At 38.4% G+C, this 19,842-nt stretch overlaps 1 protein-coding gene across 2 annotated transcripts; it reads right to left on the bottom strand.

Moving 5' to 3' along the window:
* Positions 1-13,173: 13,173 nt before the first annotated feature.
* Positions 13,174-19,350, bottom strand: LOC117406628 (uncharacterized protein C3orf38-like). 2 transcript variants are annotated; one of them, XM_059029408.1, is made up of 4 exons: positions 19,055-19,350; positions 18,084-18,271; positions 16,753-16,839; positions 13,174-16,568 (listed from the first exon to the last, which is right to left on the bottom strand). In XM_059029408.1, exons 1-4 carry the CDS (start codon positions 19,179-19,181, stop codon positions 15,984-15,986), a joined length of 987 nt encoding a protein of 328 aa, XP_058885391.1. In that variant the 5' UTR covers positions 19,182-19,350; the 3' UTR covers positions 13,174-15,983. The 2 variants fall into 2 exon arrangements, with proteins under 2 accessions (XP_058885391.1, XP_033866688.2); XM_034010797.3 differs by lacking the exon at positions 16,753-16,839 and having other exon boundaries at positions 19,055-19,348.
* Positions 19,351-19,842: the final 492 nt, after the last annotated feature.

The following is a 19,842-nucleotide window of genomic DNA, read 5'->3' as shown; positions in this document are numbered from 1 at the left end:
CAAAGATTCCACACTGCATGCTGATCTGTACTGTACAAGCACACAAACAAACACAAAAGACAGGGAGAGTGGATCACAATATCACAGCATCTTCCATACAGACTGAGACAGGGAGAGTGGGTCACAATATCACAGCCTTGTCCATACAGACTGTGAGACAGGGAGAGTGGATCACAATATCACAGCCTCGTCCATACAGACTGTGAGACAGGGAGAGTGGATCACAATATCACAGCCTTGTCCATATAGACTCTGAGACAGGTAAAGTGGATCACAATATAACAGCATCTTCCTTTTGGGAGACATGTTTTTAATCAAAGTGACCTTCCTTTAGGAGAACGAACTGCTTCTTTACCTTGCCTTCTCTTTCTGTCTGTGACACCCCAGGGAAAAAGAAACAGAAGAATAGCTTGGCACTGACTTAGAGAAAGGCTCCATTTTATACCTCTAGAGCTTTACTGTGAAATATGCAATTTGCACCTTGGAATGTTTCTGTACTTGGAGTGTTGGCATCACCTTTAGCGTGAGACAATCTGGAAAGCTGAACATTAGAGAAAGGAAGGAACTCCTCTCCTTCACACCTTCCGTTCTGTTTTGAAGTTTATAGTATTTCTGTGTAATATGCATGTAAACACACATATACAGAGCCTTTAGAATACTCATATGTATTTGTGTGCTAGGTTTTTGTGCCAAAAACGTATTATATAATTAATATATGAATGTGCAGCATGGCGCTCCAGAAACACATCTTTTGCTGAATGGTGCAAATATTTTTATTTATTTATTTTATGAGAACATTCTTTAACTAGTAGTTTAACACGGGCAGTAACGACACATTTGAGCCAGCAGATGCCTAGCTGAATGAGTAATGAAAAACTATTTTTGGCACAGAATAGCCAGTTTGGCCATTGTTTTGTTAGTGTGTATTAGTTCTAAAAGAATAAAGTAAACAAAGCGTGGTTTATCTTCTAGGCTTAGCTTTTTATTTTAGCTTTCTCACCCATTATACACATCTGTTTGTTATTGAATGGCTGCCGTATGCATCTCTCCCCCCAACAGAGACAACATTTTTAGGCTTCAGTCTATGCAAGCTGTTGATGACAAAATATGAAGATGGTACTTCTCAGCTTCAGTGTGTGCAAGCTATTGATGGTAGAATACAGGTGATTAAATACTGTCTCCATTGGTGGATGTACTGTAAGCGGTAAAGTGCAAACTATAAAATATAATATTATCATTCATTAGAAGAGTGTAAAAACTGTTACAGGTAAGTACCTGAACAGAAACCCAGAAAAGACCAAAACTACTTAAATATATTAGGTGAACATTGCTTCTCATGTGTGCACTGGAATTAGAGTTAATTTATGGAGTGCCAAATTGATTTTAGAAACTTCTTCTGAAGTGTTCTTTTTATCTATAACTGCTCTATTCCCCTGCATGCTGGGAGGAGGGGGGGGGGGGGGGGGAGTGTATAGAATACATTAGAGGGTTTAATTTCCTTCAGAGAGCAGAATCTGACTGGAACACATCTCACTGTGAATTAGCTCAGCTTGTGACAGCCAGTTTTAACTTCTACAGTTGACTTGACAACATGCTGACTCGCAGATAAATGGTTCGCTTGTTAGATCCCGATCTCCTCCACTTTCTGTGAAATGTATTTTCCAGATTCCTTGCAGGCTGTTTGCCTAAACCCAATTAATTCTCACAAAACAGAGAGGCACTCTCTCCCAGTCAAGAAGCAGGTTGGGTTATATTTACCAGTGTTTGATGAGCCTGGGATTTGGGCTTGGGCTTGGAACTGATTTTGCACTTGGATGTGTGAGAACCAGACATGGACGTTTTGGAGATATCCTTAAGATGCTATAAATCAATTATTGTCTACTGTAGTGAGGGATCACTTCACTTAGCTCCATACAGACGCCTCAGCCTGGCATTACTAAGCCTCAGTTATGAAATACAGTATTCTGTAGTTACAATAATTTGTGAAGAGTGCTTAAAATCTTGGGTTCCTTTTCAAACGATAGTAATAAAATGAATCAATAATGGCCAATACCCCAGGCCCACATTACTGTAACACTATCCTTTTAACTACATTGTGTAAAGCATATCATTTATATAATATCGGCGAGGTCCTTGCAATAAAATGTTTCAGCATTACTGTACCTCTCACAATACAAATCAGACTGCATTGTTTTTCAGATTTGAAAGCGTTGCTTCTATTCAAGAAAGGTGACAGACGCTCCACAAGCAAACAATGATGAGATTCTGTGATTAACTGTGATTAGGTGTAATTAGCGACTCAACAGCCCCTCTGTAACTCAGATGCTCATGAATAACTGCTCTTGAAAGTGGAGGAAAGGCGATTCTTGTAAGACATAATTAAAGATAACAAATCTGGTAAAATAGATGGTGCTTACAGATCCAGGACACTTACAGATCACTTTTTGATTTTGATTTTCCAATTTTGGTAAAGATTTGCTTCTGATACCCCAGTCACATGTATAGGAATTCAATATAAGAGATATTAAAGGCTTCTGTTCAGTCTTCACAGGGTAGAATGCTGTTTTAGAGGTATGCTGCAGAACATACACATCAGTGCTTATAATAAAGGACTGCGTTTCCCATTCTAGTTTCAATTTGACCCTACTGTGTTTTATTAAAGACGATGGGCGGCTTGCTAAGTAGTTAATATAGTCCAGTAAGGTTACCTGAACCTGTGCAGCTCTCTGGAGTGATTTCCATCTGGACATTAATTCATTTACAGCCAACTATATTTTGGTTCAGGTATATAGGTATAGTCTCTCATGGTATTACAATGACCCCAAAAACATAACAGAACAATCGAGGATTGAATAAATACATAATCTAAACCTGTTTAAAAAATACACCAAAATAAAAAACGTAACCACAGATGTTCAATCTGTCAGACATGTCTATAAAGCAAAACAAAGTATTTCACTTGATTTCACTAAGCGTTTCATTCCCTCCACCGGTATTTCCTAAATAAAGCTCATCAGTCATAACGTCACTTTTTATGGGTTATTTCCTTCACCGCTTCTGTTTTATTGCCGTCGCTTGTTTTCTTTCTACTTGTTCTCCTTGTCCTATTACTCATAGCCCTACAGAGCCTGCAGTGTGTATTACCAGTGTTATTACAGCAGAACTACTGTTTAGAAAAATAATAATATTAATAATAATAATAATTGCATTAATAAAAAGTACATCAGGTACCCACTTCCTGTGCTCCTCTGAAACTAGGAACACAAATCTGTGGGGGTTCAATTCTATTGCAGGAAACTAATTTCTGCAACACTGTAGTCATACTCATGTCACATTCGAAGATTCACTTTTGGAATCAAGGAGTTTTTTGTTTCATTAAGGAGTACAAAGTATTTAAAAGGTCTTGTGATTTGTGAACCGTGCTGTGTGCGGACTGCTGTTTGAAGCAGCAATCTTGAGGAGGCTTGGAGCACATCTTCTTTATCAGGTTAAATTCTGGAGTCTGACATAAAACCAACTACAACTGCTGTCACATAAGAGATTTAGTTTACCTTTTGCGATGCTAGAAAGTCTCATATGTTTTTTCCTGTTTTTTTGTTGTTTTTTTTTGGTAGTTACTGGTGCGTTTAACCCTTTAGTAAGAGTTGATTTATAAATGCAAAGTATGAACATTTGGCTTCAAGGTGAAAAAATCCCAAATACAGTATTTAAGTTTGGCAGAATAAAACAGCAGCTTTCTCCAAAAGTTATTTTAATTTAAAGCATCGCTTCTGACTTTCAATATATTTATCAAAAAGTAAAAGTCACTTGTCTAACAATATATTTATACATTCTGGTGATTGGACTTCCTCACCGGGTCAGTAGACCTCTTACTTCCAAGAGCTAACACTGTCTGTGGAATGAAACAGTGCAGACAGGAAATCCAAGGGCAGGTCGAACGACAGGAAGCTTTTGAAATCTATTCAGTGGCATAAGGCTGGACACCTGGCGACTCCGAGACGTCTAAAAGGCTGACTGCAATGTCCAGGGGAATGCTGGGAATGCTGGTCACATCGATTGGGATGATGCGAACCGGACTGGACATCCTTGTTTCTTTTACTGGGACCTGCTGAATGCGGGCGGATTGCATAATGACACAATCAATGAGGTGTTAAAGGGTTGGACTGAGAAGGATGAGAAAGCTGCGCTTGTTATCCCTTGTGCTTCTATCATTGCTATTTCAGACGTATTGAGGCAGTCAACTAGCAACAAGTGCAATAAAACATGTGTAACTCTATAGGATTATACATGGGACATGGAGCAAAACAAAATAATAATATTTTTATATAGTACCTTTCATAGCACTTTACAGAGGTAGGCTGTGAACTGTGCATTCTATGGAGCACAAGGAGGTTAATTGACTTGCTCAGGGTCACACAGTGAGTCAGTCAGTGCCAGAGCTGGGATTTGAACCGGTGACCTTCTGGTTACAAGCCCTGGACTTTAACCACTGGACCACACTGCCTCCTAAATGTGACGACTTAATGCAGATTAAATCTGCCTTTTGTATTATAATTGAAATGATTTGTCTTCTAAAAGGCTTGTATTTAAAATGATTATAAATATGAATTTGAATATGAATGGCTACTGCACCAGATGCAGGTGACACGTAGTGAAATAGCCCTCGAATATGAGATGCAGTAAAGGAGCAGCTGCTCAAGTGCTGTGTTTTCTTTTGTAGCTGCTTGTTTCTTTTAATTCTTTATTTATTGATTCATTAAATTCATTCAGTTTGAAAGTGATATCCCTGACAGTTCCATTAAATAAGCAAATTATTTCTGCAAGCTTTTTTACACACAGGAACATCCATGCCATGAAGATCGATGTGATGTGTTGCACTCGGGGGCAAATGTCTGTGAAATGATTAGTTGTTCTTTCACTTGAAATGTTTAACTTCTTCATCCAAGAGTGTGAGAGACTGCTTGAGAGAATGAAGGAGACTGACATGAATTGAAGGATGTGTGTATCCTGGAGGCACCACAGTTAAAAATAATATTGACCCACCATGGATAAAAAGAGTTTGGTGTGGAGTGGCGTGTATGTGCGTTTTGTGTAATTGACATTTATAAAAAACACAGAAAGCATGAGACACCTGACAGGCAGCTTTACCTACTAGAAGTCTCTCTCTCTCTGTCTCTTTAGGATGAAAAATTCAACTGTCTAACTGGCAGAGATGGGGTTGAATTATTTCTCTTCTATGTAAAAGCTAAGATCTGTCGATCGACTAACAGAGTTTTCCCCTCAGTAAGACAAAAACACATATAGACATCCTCCATCCACTCTCAACATCACCCCTTCTGTGTGACCTGTTCAAGCACAGCAAGGAGAAATAATGTCATCGGAAGACAGGACATCTCATGAGTCGCACCCAATCAGAACTCTCAAATTATGCACAGGGAGTAGTGCCAGTAGAGCTTTCATTTTACACTACACATGTGGGTTTGCAGTGGCCATCTTGTTGTAGCACCGACATCACAAGCTTTAAATCCAGTGCTTCCCACAGTAACTGCAATATAAATTGCCTAATTAAGTCTACCATCATAAAGTAAATGGTTAATTACACAGAAAACACAAAGCTTCTTTGTGGGTTACTCAAAAATACATGTGTGCGTAAAAACAAATAATCCATTAAGCAGAACTACCTTCAGCCTCTCCACTTAACTGCAAGCTAATTTATGGGCAGGGGTACCTCGAAAAGGCAAGGCCAAAGAATGTAGTGGAATACATGTATAATGTAGTATTGTAGTCTGTGTTTCAATAACTAATCTCGGTGTACAGGAGAGCTTTCAGATGCCATTCATACCCCCTTGCTGCTGCTGCTGGTCGTAGCAGGAGTGTGCCGTTTAGTTTACGGGATGGGGCAGGGTGCAGGAGGCACTGTGGGGAGTAGAGTACAGTTCCTAGGAGCAGTGAGGTGCAGAGTGCTACTTCACATTTAGTTTACGGAATAGGGCAGGGTGCAGGAGGCACTGTGGGGAGTAGAGTACAGGTCCTAGGAGCAGTGAGGTGCAGAGTGCTGCTTCACGTTTAGTTTACGGAATGGGGCAGGGTGCAGGAGGCACTGTGGGGAGTAGAGTACAGGTCCTAGGAGCAGCGAGGTGCAGAGTGCTACTTCACGTTTAGTTTACGGAATGGTGCAGGGTGCAGGAGGCACTGTGGGGAGTAGAGTACAGGTCCTAGGAGCAGTAAGGTGCAGAGTGCTACTTCACGTTTAGTTTACGGAATGGGGCAGGGTGCAGGAGGCACTGTGGGGAGTAGAGTACAGGTCCTAGGAGCAGTGAGGTGCAGAGTGCTGCTTCACGTTTAGTTTACGGAATGGGGCAGGGTGCAGGAGGCACTGTGGGGAGTAGAGTACAGGTCCTAGGAGCAGTGAGGTGCAGAGTGCTACTTCACGTTTAGTTTACGGAATGGGGCAGGGTGCAGGAGGCACTGTGGGGAGTAGAGTACAGGTCCTAGGAGCAGTGAGGTGCAGAGTGCTGCTTCACGTTTAGTTTACGGAATGGGGCAGGGTGCAGGAGGCACTGTGGGGAGTAGAGTACAGGTCCTAGGAGCAGTGAGGTGCAGAGTGCTACCTCACGTCCTGCTCAGTGGATGTTCATAACTTCAGCAGGTTTCATTTGTCAGCAATACTACAGTCTAATTAATGACACTACTCTACTATGACTACGATATGCTTGTTTTATGTAGCGAGCAAACATAATTACTGTGATTACAATCCACTGTGACTCCTGCATTAGCCTTAATAAAACAACATAAAGATGAAAACAGCAGCCAGCACGGTAGGACCGCAGACAAATGGTTGTGTTCCACTTCTGAAGTGCAGCGACCTGCTGACCCTTACTGATCTCTTCACAAATGATTAATACTGTAGCTTTTCTTAGCTAAGAAAGAACTGTTTCATTGAGGAGACCTCCTTGTATACATCAAACAGCAGCAGGGTCTGACTGCCTGGTAGAACTCCACTGGCGGGCTGGCTCACAGCTATCTCAGGCATGGTTAGGTGCATACTGGGGACCTCACTGTACCCTAAAGAACTGTCTCTTACACCAGCCACCGCACAGGCCCTGACCACTGGCCCCCTGCCTGAGTACAGTCTGACCTATCAGAGCCAAGCATCATCTCTAACACGCTAATTAGCATGTCGTCGAACACTACTTTGCTCCCCCAGGCCGGGGTCACACCCAAAGTGGAACCCAGCTACTGTACCTGAAGGTAGAGAAGCCCCTGTGTGGCCCACCTCATTAAGTAGGGCTCTGATATCATTAGAATATTTCTTGTAAAAGCCTTTTTTAACAGATCATTTTCTATTTCTAAAACGAAAGTCATTTTGACCTCTTGGTCATCAAATGTTGTTCCTTTTCAGTCACTATAATGCTGGAGTTTCTATTCAAAAACTGCACGCAAATGCAAATGTAAATACATACATTAGTATCCCTGCACTCGCCTGTATTGTTAACACTAGGCAATTAGAGATGTACCATTTCTTTAGAAAAACTGTAGGCAAGCACTTCACTCAATGCCTTCTTCAATGTAACGCAAAGCAGCTCCCAGTCTAAACCCTAATGTTGCTATTGTAATTTCTGAGATCAGATGCTATCTCCTGGTATTAATCAGGTTTTCTCAGCATCAAGTTTGTTTGTTTGTTTGGTGAATGCACACAGCTTATACAGTCACGTGTTTCTTTCACTCATATATACTGTCTCCTTCTGTAACTGACAGACAGGCAATACAGGTGACAATATTTTGTAATCAAAGAGAATCTGCAAAGCATATTTTCTGCAAATATATTTCCACACACAAACTCCCACACAGTGTGCATTTTTAACAGCCGCTGCTAATTACATCCAAATGTCCAAACAGTGATGTCACGGGTAAAAAGTGAAAGCGGAGGTCTTTGGGAGTTTAAATACATGAGTGTAATCACTGGTGTACACCGAATGAGGCATGTCCAATTCATTTAAACTGTATACCAGTCAACAGCAAAGTCTTATTAAAACATTGAACAGTCAACAGAAGATGTCTTAATAGACAACAACAGCACTAAACAGTAATACATGCATTATAATAACACCAATAATACTATGACTACTACCACAAATAACATATAATAATAATAATAATAATAATTACTGCTACTAAGACTAACAGAAATAATAGCAATGATAATACTGTTACCACTAATATGAAGACCAAGACGAAGACAAAGAACACAGTCACCTCAATAGAAGTAACCTGCACTTATTGATATGCCCAGAGCTTTGAGATATGAGGCTTTGAGACAATTTACTTATAGAGCACCCACAGTATCATCCAGAAATCAAAAAGGCAAATAACCCCACTATGGTAGACATTTTAGGTACAGGACACAGTGAAGGGTGCTGTTTGTTTTTGTTTGAGGAGTTTCCATAACACTGAAAATATCAAGCAATGTCTGAAATGTTTTATTAAATAGCAGCTGAACTTCCAAACTCATACAAGCTCCCCTCATGCTTTCTTTCAAAGCTTTTTTTATTTGTGTATTCTTTTTATAATAACTACTGAATGTTAGAAAGTGTAACTGTAATGTGTAAACCAGTTCTCTAATTCCAGCCAGGAACAGACAACATTCTCTGCTGTGTGATCTGGGGAGTACTACGGCTAATTTATAATGTTAATGAACCTGTTATTTTGAACTTACGAGAACAGGAAATTCAATCGGAAAGCAATTTTTCCAAGTTACAGAATATTTTTCAGAAAGCTAGCCAGTGAAAATCGTGACCGAACAGTGCTGTAATAAATACTGGGTGTTGGGATTCTCAGTTCAACATCAGAGTTTCATTACTGAACGTTCTCCGTCAAATTTACAAACTGTTCGAGAACTTGCCCTGCCAAAAGTTATATTATAAAATAGATACATAGACAGGAAACTCGACAGGAAACTCAACATGATGGTACAATTATACACGCTGTGACTGAAAGGGAAATATCATTGTTTTAATAAAAGCTAGAAATTAAAAGAATATACACTTTATTAAAACTAACACAGTGGGAAATAGAACTGAAGATAATTAAGAACATTGACTTCAGGAAAAAACAAAAAGTAAAGGGCTAGATTCTCAAAGCTGTTTGCTCCAAATCAGCACATGCAGATTTTTTGTCTGAAAGGAAACATGCCAACTGCACTAAAATGAGTAAGAACTGACTTCTACTCATAAGCCCCTAAATGAAATGTCTGCGATGATTATTTCTAGTTTGGTACTTTCTTGGGTGCATACAGAGTACATACCGATAGTTCTGAGAATCTAGCCCAGAGTGGACTCAAATGTGAATTTAAGAAAGTGTGCTAGATTGCATTTAGTCATGGTAGGGTATGTGGGAGCAGCGGCTGCATATTTCATTGACCACAAAGTCAGTTAATTCACTAGACGCAGGTTAGTAAACAGGTTTAAACACTGGACTGCATGATCTATCTGTATGGTGGCTCATAGAGGAGATTACTTTTTTTTTTTTTAAATAAAGAACATTATCTAAAGATCTCTAAGTAATTATTTATTTTATTTTCGTGTCTTAAACGAGTCACTCATATTTGCTGAATTGTTTTCCATTTGTGACAATTTATTTAAAAAATAAAAATGAAACTTTTATTTTTTTTATTATGCTAACAAAAGTCAGATATGGAATTTAACATCAGATAATTAATCAAAAAGTTACAATTATACATTTACGATCTGTGCTACGATAAGGTGTAATGCAAGCTGTATACCTCCAACACCCTCTACTGATACACAAAGTGAACTACTTCAAGTCAATGATCCATTCATTTTAGCAGGACAGTACCTGAGAAACAGCAGCAGCACACATTTGTGCTAAGTTCATGAAACAGGCTTCAAGCAAAACGTTTTTGAAAATTAATTATTTGGTTTATTTTAATTACTAAAAAAGCAGCAGAAGAAATGTATCTCAAATATGTATTTTTTGCAGTTTAAAAAAATATGAATGTGTCAGAGTAACATTTAAAAAATTTATAATGCTGTTTATTTGCTGTACATATTTTTTATTATATGAATGTTCATTCAACATTCAGATTAAATATTATTTCATATTAATTAAAATTATAAATATCTCAGAAGTAACATTAAAACCTGTGCAGGAGCCACACCAAATGTCCATACTAGAGAGGGAACCAGCCTAGACTTAGTATTCTAAAACAACCAAGACAGGGAATGGAATTAAAAGAGTGGAACCACTGGGAACAAAGACTCACAACATGATCAAATGTGAAGTCTACAGGAAAAGCAAGGCAGCAACATTCACAACTGTACTCTATCACTTCCAGAAGGCCAATTCTGCAGGAACGACTCAAAGCCTGCCACTGGAAGGTGACTCCAAGGAGGATGGATGGACAAAGTTCAGAGACATCATGCAGGAAATGGAGGACCAAGTCATTCCAAAAGATTAACAAGTAACTAAGCAAGTCCAAACTAAACAAACAACGGTTTAACAGATCTGTTACGCAAAGCCTCAGGAAAAATAGGGGCACTTATTGTGCATGCAAAAGAGACAACTGCACAACAAAACAAAAAGAGCTCAAGGAAGTGCTTGCACGGGTAAAACAAACAAAAAGATATTAGACCTGCAAAAAGACATATAGTGAACATTAAACAAAACTCACAAAGTGCCAATACCACACAGTAAAAAAACAAAAGCATTAAAATCAAGAGACACCCTCAAACAATAACAGACGCATGAACTATAAATCAAACAGAAGTAATAACAGGACAGGGGGTCTCTATAACAAAAAAAAAAAAAAAAATCTAAAAAAAAAAAGAGTAAAATCTATTTTTTTTTTATTCGTATTGACTAAGCTCCTACTAAACTTGTGTATGGTTTTATCACTGTACCACAGTGAACTGTTACATTGTTTACTGCAAGTTAATACTCAATGAAGGAGACAAAATCAAGAGCACAGCACAGAAGTTCAAGTAGCATTCTATAAAGTACCATTAAAGGCACAACAATTGTTCTATAAATCGATTATTGATCAACATGGCTTTTATTTTGCAAGACTCATTGATCAATCAGTCACCCTGGTGCCCTATTTGGAGCATCAAATGCATATATACAGTATTATATAACTAGCATAGATAAATAAAGCCTTTCATACAATCTAATGATATGCACATGCATGTTGCTTCATGGATTTTGTGAAGAGCCTACACAATTCTTTTTGCTTCTTGCTTTTGAATAATATTATGAATGCATTGATTATTCTTGATTGTTACCTGTCCTGTTTTCTATTGCAGATTGGTTGCTATTGTTGTTGTTGCTACAGACAGTACAGTTTGCCATATGGGCTGCTAAGAGAGGTGCAATGAGAAGACTCATGTGATAGTATTCTTGCGCCCTCTAGTGGCATGTCTATTATTGAGTAAAGAGTTCAAACTGTCTGCTGGCTTAGTGTAAATCATTACACAGAAGCCAATAAAACTATTCAGGAAATAAAAGTCTTAAAAAACGTTACGACTGAAAATAAAATACCAAGACTGTTTTATTGTAGAACTTATATATCAGAAGCCACGGCATCCCCTAGAAATGAGACTAATGCTCATCTGGTCACAAAAAGGCAACATGTCCTAAAATGTGTTGCAAAGTTAAAAAATAAATAAATAAATAAATGGGTTATGCTTTTTTTTTTTTTTTAGCATAACCCATACTCACTTAAGCTAAACTTACAAAAAAACTAAACTAAACTAAAATTGCAAAAAGCACAATGTAAAGCACATTCTCCCAATTCCTTGGGTGAACAAGATGGAGTCTCTTCAGATAGAACACACGGTTTAACACTGGCTGTACCTACAGTGTCCTACTACAGAAACAAGTGAATAGAACACCCTGTACCTACAGTGTCCTACTACAGAAACAAGTGAATAGAACACACTGTTTAACACCCTGTACCTACAGTGTCCTACTAGAGAAACAAGTGAATAGAACACCCTGTTTAACACCCTGTACCTACAGCGTCCTACTAGAGAAACAAGTGAATAGAACACCCTGTACCTACAGTGTCCTACTACAGAAACAAGTGAATAGAACACACTGTTTAACACCCTGTACCTACAGTGTCCTACTTGATAAACAAGTGAATAGAACACACTGTTTAACACCCTGTACCTACAGTGTCCTACTACAGAAACAAGTGAATAGAACACACTGTTTAACACCCTGTACCTACAGTGTCCTACTAGAGAAACAAGAGAATAGAACACCCTGTACCTACAGTGTCCTACTACAGAAACAAGTGAATAGAACACACTGTTTAACACCCTGTACCTACAGTGTCCTACTTGATAAACAAGTGAATAGAACACACTGTTTAACACCCTGTACCTAGAGTCCTACTAGAGAAACAAGTGAATAGAACACACTGTTTAACACCCTGTACCTACAGTGTCCTACTTGATAAACAAGTGAATAGAACACACTGTTTAACACCCTGTACCTACAGTGTCCTACTTGATAAACAAGTGAATAGAACACACTGTTTAACACCCTGTACCTAGAGTCCTACTAGAGAAACAAGTGAATAGAACACACTGTTTAACACCCTGTACCTACAGTGTCCTACTTGATAAACAAGTGAATAGAACACACTGTTTAACACCCTGTACCTACAGTGTCCTACTACAGAAACAAGTGAATAGAACACACTGTTTAACACCCTGTACCTACAGTGTCCTACTTGATAAACAAGTGAATAGAACACACTGTTTAACACCCTGTACCTAGAGTCCTACTAGAGAAACAAGTGAATAGAACACACTGTTTAACACCCTGTACCTACCGTGTCCTACTACAGAAACAAGTGAATAGAACACACTGTTTAACACCCTGTACCTACAGTGTCCTACTACAGAAACAAGTGAATAGAACACACTGTTTAACACCCTGTACCTACCGTGTCCTACTAGAGAAACAAGTGAATAGAACTTTAACACCCTGTACCTACAGTGTCCTACTACAGAAACAAGTGAATAGAACACACTGTTTAACACCCTGTACCTACAGTGTCCTACTAGAGAAACAAGTGAATAGAACACCCTGTACCTACAGCGTCCTACTACAGAAACAAGTGAATAGAACACACTGTTTAACACCCTGTACCTACCGTGTCCTACTAGAGAAACAAGTGAATAGAACACACTGTTTAACACCCTGTACCTACAGTGTCCTACTACAGAAACAAGTGAATAGAACACACTGTTTAACACCCTGTACCTACAGCGTCCTACTAGAGAAACAAGTGAATAGAACACACTGTTTAACACCCTGTACCTACAGTGTCCTACTAGAGAAAAAAGTGAAAGGAACACTGTACAACATAGAGAGCAATGGGAGGCAAACAGCCACTGAGCATCATGGAGGATAGAGTATTCTTTTGTGGTTTTCTTTGCTAGCTTTAATCTGCAATTACTTTATTTTAAAAACCAAAATATTATTATCCAATATTTTCTTTAGAAACACTAGGGGAAAAAATGTTGCTGCATATTAAAAACATGAAAGGGCTAGAAATAAGTAGACGTTACTGAGGGCAAACAGATTGTTCTATTAAAAACGTCACTGACGTCCTCAGACAGCAGTAAATTGTATTTCTGAACTTGTTCAGAGGCCTCTCATTAAAACAGATGCCAAATGCTAGGAAGATGGGAGGAGGGGACAGATTTCACACAGTGAAAAGATCAGTGCATTTTATAAGAAATGTTGCCACAGGAAGGACATTGTTGCAAAAGAAGCCTACAGAAAAAGACAGAGACTGTTCAGTGGCCTTTGAAGGAAAGACTCAAAATAATTTCCCCACATGTTTATTCCTATCTCCAAAATCAACAGAAGACTACAAAGCTAGTGAATGCCTTGGGCACTCGGCTTTCATGTAAAACATCGCTGTTTCACATCCCCCTTCAAAATGCACATGGAAACAGTTATTCTAGGACTATTCACACGCTCATGTATTTACAAAAAAAAAAAAAAAAAAGCATTTATTGGATATGCTTAAACGTCATACAGACAAACCAATGATTTACAAAGTTTCAAGCATTGTGCTTTTCCAATGTAGGCCTATTATATATTTTGTATTATATATTAGAGAAAAAAACTGAAAGCCAATGACACCCAGCGACGAGATATTAGCTGCATTAAATGCTTGCGTTTAAAAGCCACACTGTAAAGCAAAATCATAAATCACACCTCAGTGGTGCGCTTGACTCCAGTTATTGGTCATATGACTCCCTTCCAACATTTGAATGCAATACTTTTTACTGTATTTATCTTTACTAACAAAAACAGGTGAAAGGATTTTTAAGAAAAAATGTTAAACAATAAATCACATTGTTATTTTTTTTTGGTTATAATAACTGAAGATTACGGACTGGTATGGCAAAACCATTAGTAACCAAAGTAGACCCTTGTGTCTCAGAATCCCCTCTGCATTGGGCACTGCTTCATTGTTCCTTGCCAGATTTTTGAGGAATGCACCTGCCTCTTACTGCTTTCATGCTGACGCAGACTCCTACCTTAAGATTTGCAAGTCCAAAGGGCCTTCTTTTTGCCCATGCCCGAATTGCACAGAACTTGGCAGACATGTAGTGGCATGTGTACTATATGAAGGAAATCAAAGTATCTAATCTTGACGTCATGGGCTGACACTCACAATTTCTGGAAAAGCTTTCATTCTCTAAGAATGTCCGTTTTGTGATAAAAGTACCTCTTTCTATTCTAAGCTGCTGATCATTGGATGTGTTTAACAGCACAATTGTTCTCCTGACAAGAACAGCCTCACCTGCAGAATCATTTTGCAAATACTGGAAACCATGGAAGCCCAGATAATGGACATATGTCGTCCTCTCTGCTGTACAGGAGACATCTTTGAGCCGCCCGCACCAATTCAGGTTGAAAATGTGAGTGGACATGCCAAGTATTCATCCCCTTTGTCCACACACCCTTCTGCTCCTTTGCAACAATGCAGGTTTACAGACAGTTCTTCACTCAGCATTCCTTTCTTTAAAACTTAGCATTCTTTTTTGTTGTATACAATACAAAATGTTAATAAATGCAATACTTATTATAAGCCATTTTTCAACAAATGCGTACACTCCTATTGCTTCCAGAGAAAGTAGAGATTATATACGCCATTGCTTTAAACACTCAATCATCAAATTACATTTTGGCTCATGAAGACACTGTGACTAGCCGAAAAATGTGTTTACTTCGCTTGTCTCAACGTATTAACCAGCTTGATTAATAAAGAATGTTGTGACTTGACTGATTTTTTTGTTTTTAGCAGGGAATACTTTACTGTTGGAAACTACCATTACAATAATCTTCAATGAGGGGTCAATTTGATTAACTTTTAGTTTTATCCTACCAGGTTAAACTAGATTTTTTTAAAGAAAAATGAATTAAGCAATTGGCTGGTAAGTGTGTATGGGGGTCTTTTGTGGTCACACAGAATCCCCCTGGTGGTCAGATAGTGGTCTGGAAGTTGATCTCTCCAGGAGCCTCACTGGGTTTAGGATGGGAGAGAAAAAAATGGTTTCAAGTGTTTAAAGCTATGAGTGAATTGTCAAAAAACAAAGATCATGTATCTAGATCAACCCAGCTTGACCACATTAAAACTGATCATTTCCGTGTGTTTAACAGAAACCACAGTTACTGCTGACAGCAGCGTGCTAGAGTTCCTCAGTCAGGGCAGTTACAAAATACTGGATAACAAAGAACCTGATCTTAGTGAAAGATCCAAAACGCATGCACAAGTTTTATTTCATAACTTCTATTCTGCAACATAAATGAGTAATGCCTTTAAACAAAGCCTGCATGAACAGTATATAACATTTAACTTCCCCCTATCTTGCAATATATGGCCGATATATTTTGGCAGCCATTCTTTGGGGAGAGGGGAACTGTGGACATGGTCATCCATAGAAGACCTGTAGTTCGCTGGACTGGTATGTTAATGTAGGCAGTGGCTGGTGCTTAGCCTCCCCATCTTCCACAGCATTTTGCCCTGTGATATTTAAGTTCACAAACTTTATTTTCCAGCTGCTGTTTCCAATCGCAGCGCGGATAAGACCAAAGACTTGTTCAAAAATGCCCAAGCAGGCAGTGTTCCTGTGAATGGTTCCAGCTACCGCCACCACCACCAGTCCGTGGGGAGAGGACACACATTTCAGCCCGTTTGCATCCAGGTTGGGGTTAAGGAAGAGCAGTTCGTCTCTTACAAGTGCAAGAAGGCGCAGGCTGACCAGCTCTGCCCCCTGGTACTCCTCAAACTGCTGCTCTGAGGTGCTGTAGCAGAACTTGAGTTTGGCGTCCTCCCAAAAGTGCTGGGGGCCCCACTCTTGTGGCACCAGCCCCAGTGAAGGATTCTGGGAGTTGAGGATCCGATAGAACCACTTGCAAAACTCCTCCCCTAAAACCTGGTAATCGCAGCCCTTGGAGTTTCCTCCCTCTTTGTGTACTTCATTGTCTGTTTTAATTTCTGCCGCTGGTTTTCTCACCTAGTATATAAATTAAACAGAAGATAAGACGGTTACTAGTTATTTACCGTACTACAGATATTACCCCTTTGAATCCATTATAGTGTTGTTTTGGCTACCAGTGAATACACCGTGCTATAATCAATAGCATTTTAATACTCCACCGCGTGAATTAATGTGCAATCTGAAACAAACAAATATTTACAATGGAGACACCTTTTTTTCTTTGTCTGTGGCTTGTCACCAGCTGGCAGCTTCGGGTTATGCATTCTGATTTGCTGGTAAAAGGACACTATGACATTAAAATAATAAAGGAAAAAAGAAATTAAAAAGAAGCGATTCCAGCCAGGGACACAAGATCAAAGTGATTGTTAAAAGATAAATAAATACAAACTAACACACATTAACAATGTCTTTCCATTGGGGGTTCTGATTTAAATCACTCCAACACTTTACATATTAAAACACGTGATATAAATAACTTACACAAAGTTAAAAAAAAAAAAAATCCATTTGGGGGTAAAAGTCATGCCCTAGTTAGCATGCATTGAATCCACCTGAAGAAGGAACATATCTCACCAGATGGTATTTGGATACAGAACAGATTGGGATGCTCTTGAAAAAGAGGGATAATATAATTGATCAATAGCCTCAAGTGTTTAACTGTTAAAACTACTGAGATTTCCATGCAGCCGTGAAAGTGTTCAAGACCATAAGAGCATGACATCAAATAACCTCTACGGGGGCAGGGGGACACAATACATACGATATTCTAGAATATTTAAAGCCCTGTACAACCTATATTATCTTTGCTACCTTATTCACGTCAAATCGTATAAACAGCTTAGATCAAATGTTCTGCCATGGTTATCCAGACTGGTTTTATAGCAGAAGGAAGTAATATAATAACAACTACATCAACATTTACAGCTGAACTATAGCTAAATCTGTATAATTTAAAAAAAAAAAAACTGGATACGTAATTTGTTGTGTGTATTTTATTTCGTTTCACACAAAAGCCAAAACATTCCAACAGTTCTCTTTGTACATTTATTTCAAAGGAAACATTTTAATGAGGGGCCACTAGGTGGCAGCGTTTAACAAAAAGAAGAAATGAACATTATGTTACTGCCAAAGCCTGGTATTTGATAATACAGTAATAGAATTATCCAGATGATCTTAAAATGAATCAAGTATAGTATATTGGATAAAATACTATAATTTAAACACCTTAACTTTAACCAAATTCTTTAAAATATATTGATGTACTGACTATTTAAAAACAAACATTCTGACTTTATGTGGTTATCACACCTTCAGTTACTTACCTTTCACAATAAAACATCACAAACTGAACTTTGGAGTAAGACCATGGTAAACCTGGCTTCGACATTTATATAAAATACACGAAAAAAAAAAATATACATCTCCAAAAGGCAAACGCCAGAGACTGCTGCAGTTTTTCCTCCTAATAAAACCCCTTTGCATACATTTCAAATGCAGTGTGCCTGTACAGTTAGCCTCAGTGTAACATACCTCCACGCTGGGCTTTGGGGTCTTCCAGTACTCCAGTGCCTTCTTAACAAGCACATGCTTTTCCGCATTTGGAGGAATGACGACTCCTTGGTTTGCCAGGTATGTGAAAATGACCTCTCTGTGCACCTTCTTGCGTTTCAACAGTTCCTCTGCACACTGACTGTAACTTATGATGGCCTGCACTGCTTCTAAAATGCACAAACATGAAAACCATTAACAGCAATGTCAGTGATGGAAACAATGCTTCCACTGCATAGCACTTTGAGCCATTCCAGGTTTTACTAGGTAACAAGTACAGGTGTGTCAAATTATTAGGCTTGAAGTAAAACATGGAATGACTCAAATTGATATGCAATGGGGTCTTATTTAAGTCCTGACATTGGACTCTAACCACTGCCTTAGAAATAGACAAAGAAATACTGTACTCATACTGTATGCTCAGTCCAGACGGTTGTCATGCTGATTCGCTTAAGTAGCTGCACTGTGGTTGTATTGATTGATTGAGATATATATATATATATATATATATATATATATATATATATATATATAGATATATATATATATAATGATAAACACATCAAGGTAATCGTCCCCTTTTGTTATATGTCATAGTTTTGTTTTCATGAGATAGGCCTACAACTGTTTCTCATTCTGAAGCATGCAAAAAGGTTGTTCAAACTCGTGAGTTTTTCAAGTCAGATGTTATGATGACGATATAAATATATTCGCTTTGCAGAAACAAAACTACCCAGCAGAGTAACTTGGAGAATGACAAACTGAGCTAAGCCGGAAGTAGTGCACTGTAAGAAAACATTATTAAAAACGCAAGCTAGACTAATGCCCCGGATGACAGATAATACAATGCGAACGCTTCTAAATGTAGAGGCCAAACAAACGGACACAACACCGCTATGCTTTCTGTTGTTTCTCGGGTTTTCTTGACAAGTTATTAGTTATGCCTGACCCACCTTTCACACTCTCGACTGTAATCATCCTATTTGTCACGGTATCTTTCAGAGCGAACAACTCCGTGTTCGACAGAGAGTTTAGTATCTCTTTACAGCCCTCTTTCTCCTTTTCGGACAGTCCCGACATATCCTTTAATTGTGTATCCAAAAATTACACAGCAGCTGCAGTTTGCCCAAAGCTCTTCCGGCCGCAACTTAAAATCGTCCCACTACAATTTTCTGTCGGGTAACGCAAATTCCGATCTCCAAAGTTCCGCTGGGAAGAGCGTGCCTCTACAGTCGTGTAGCGATGTATGCAAATCAACACTCAAGTATACTAGAATTATGTCTTCAGTGTGAGTTGTATATCTTGTAAAACTTAACTTAATTGTTTTAAAAAAAAATTATTATTATTATTATTATTATTATTATTATTATTATTATTATTATTATTATTATTCATGCTGTAGTAGTAGTCGTAGTAGTAGTATTATAACATATATACAGTTTTATATTTTGTGTATTTAGAATAATATAGACTACTGCAAGCAAAAAAGACTTTAGTGTATGTGGGAAATACTGCATTAAATCTCTCGTTCTATTTTAACTTGCAGGTGCTGTAAGACAAGTTAAAGGGCCAAGTAAATAGTGAATTATGGAAGTCAATGTGTGTATTATTATTTGTAGTCGTAGTAAGACTACGACGACTACGACTACTACCACTACGACTACTACCACTACTACGACTACTATTACTACTACTACGACTAATAATAATAATAATAATAATAATAATAATAATAATAATA

This window comes from Acipenser ruthenus, chromosome 8 (assembly GCF_902713425.1).
Source record: "Acipenser ruthenus chromosome 8, fAciRut3.2 maternal haplotype, whole genome shotgun sequence".
Taxonomy (NCBI): domain Eukaryota; kingdom Metazoa; phylum Chordata; class Actinopteri; order Acipenseriformes; family Acipenseridae; genus Acipenser; species Acipenser ruthenus.
This window is presented reverse-complemented; position numbering and strand designations above follow the sequence as displayed.

Excerpts from the sequence above, each read along its gene's own strand:
- LOC117406628 (XM_059029408.1), bottom strand. The coding sequence starts at position 19,181 with ATGTCGGGACTGTCCGAAAAGGAGAAAGAGGGCTGTAAAGAGATACTA. Across the intron at positions 18,272-19,054 it reads TACAGTCGAGAGTGTGAAAG|AAGCAGTGCAGGCCATCATA; the intron begins GTGGGTCAGGCA and ends TGTGCATTTTAG. Across the intron at positions 16,840-18,083 it reads CCCCAAAGCCCAGCGTGGAG|TGTCCTTTTACCAGCAAATC; the intron begins GTATGTTACACT and ends TTAATGTCATAG.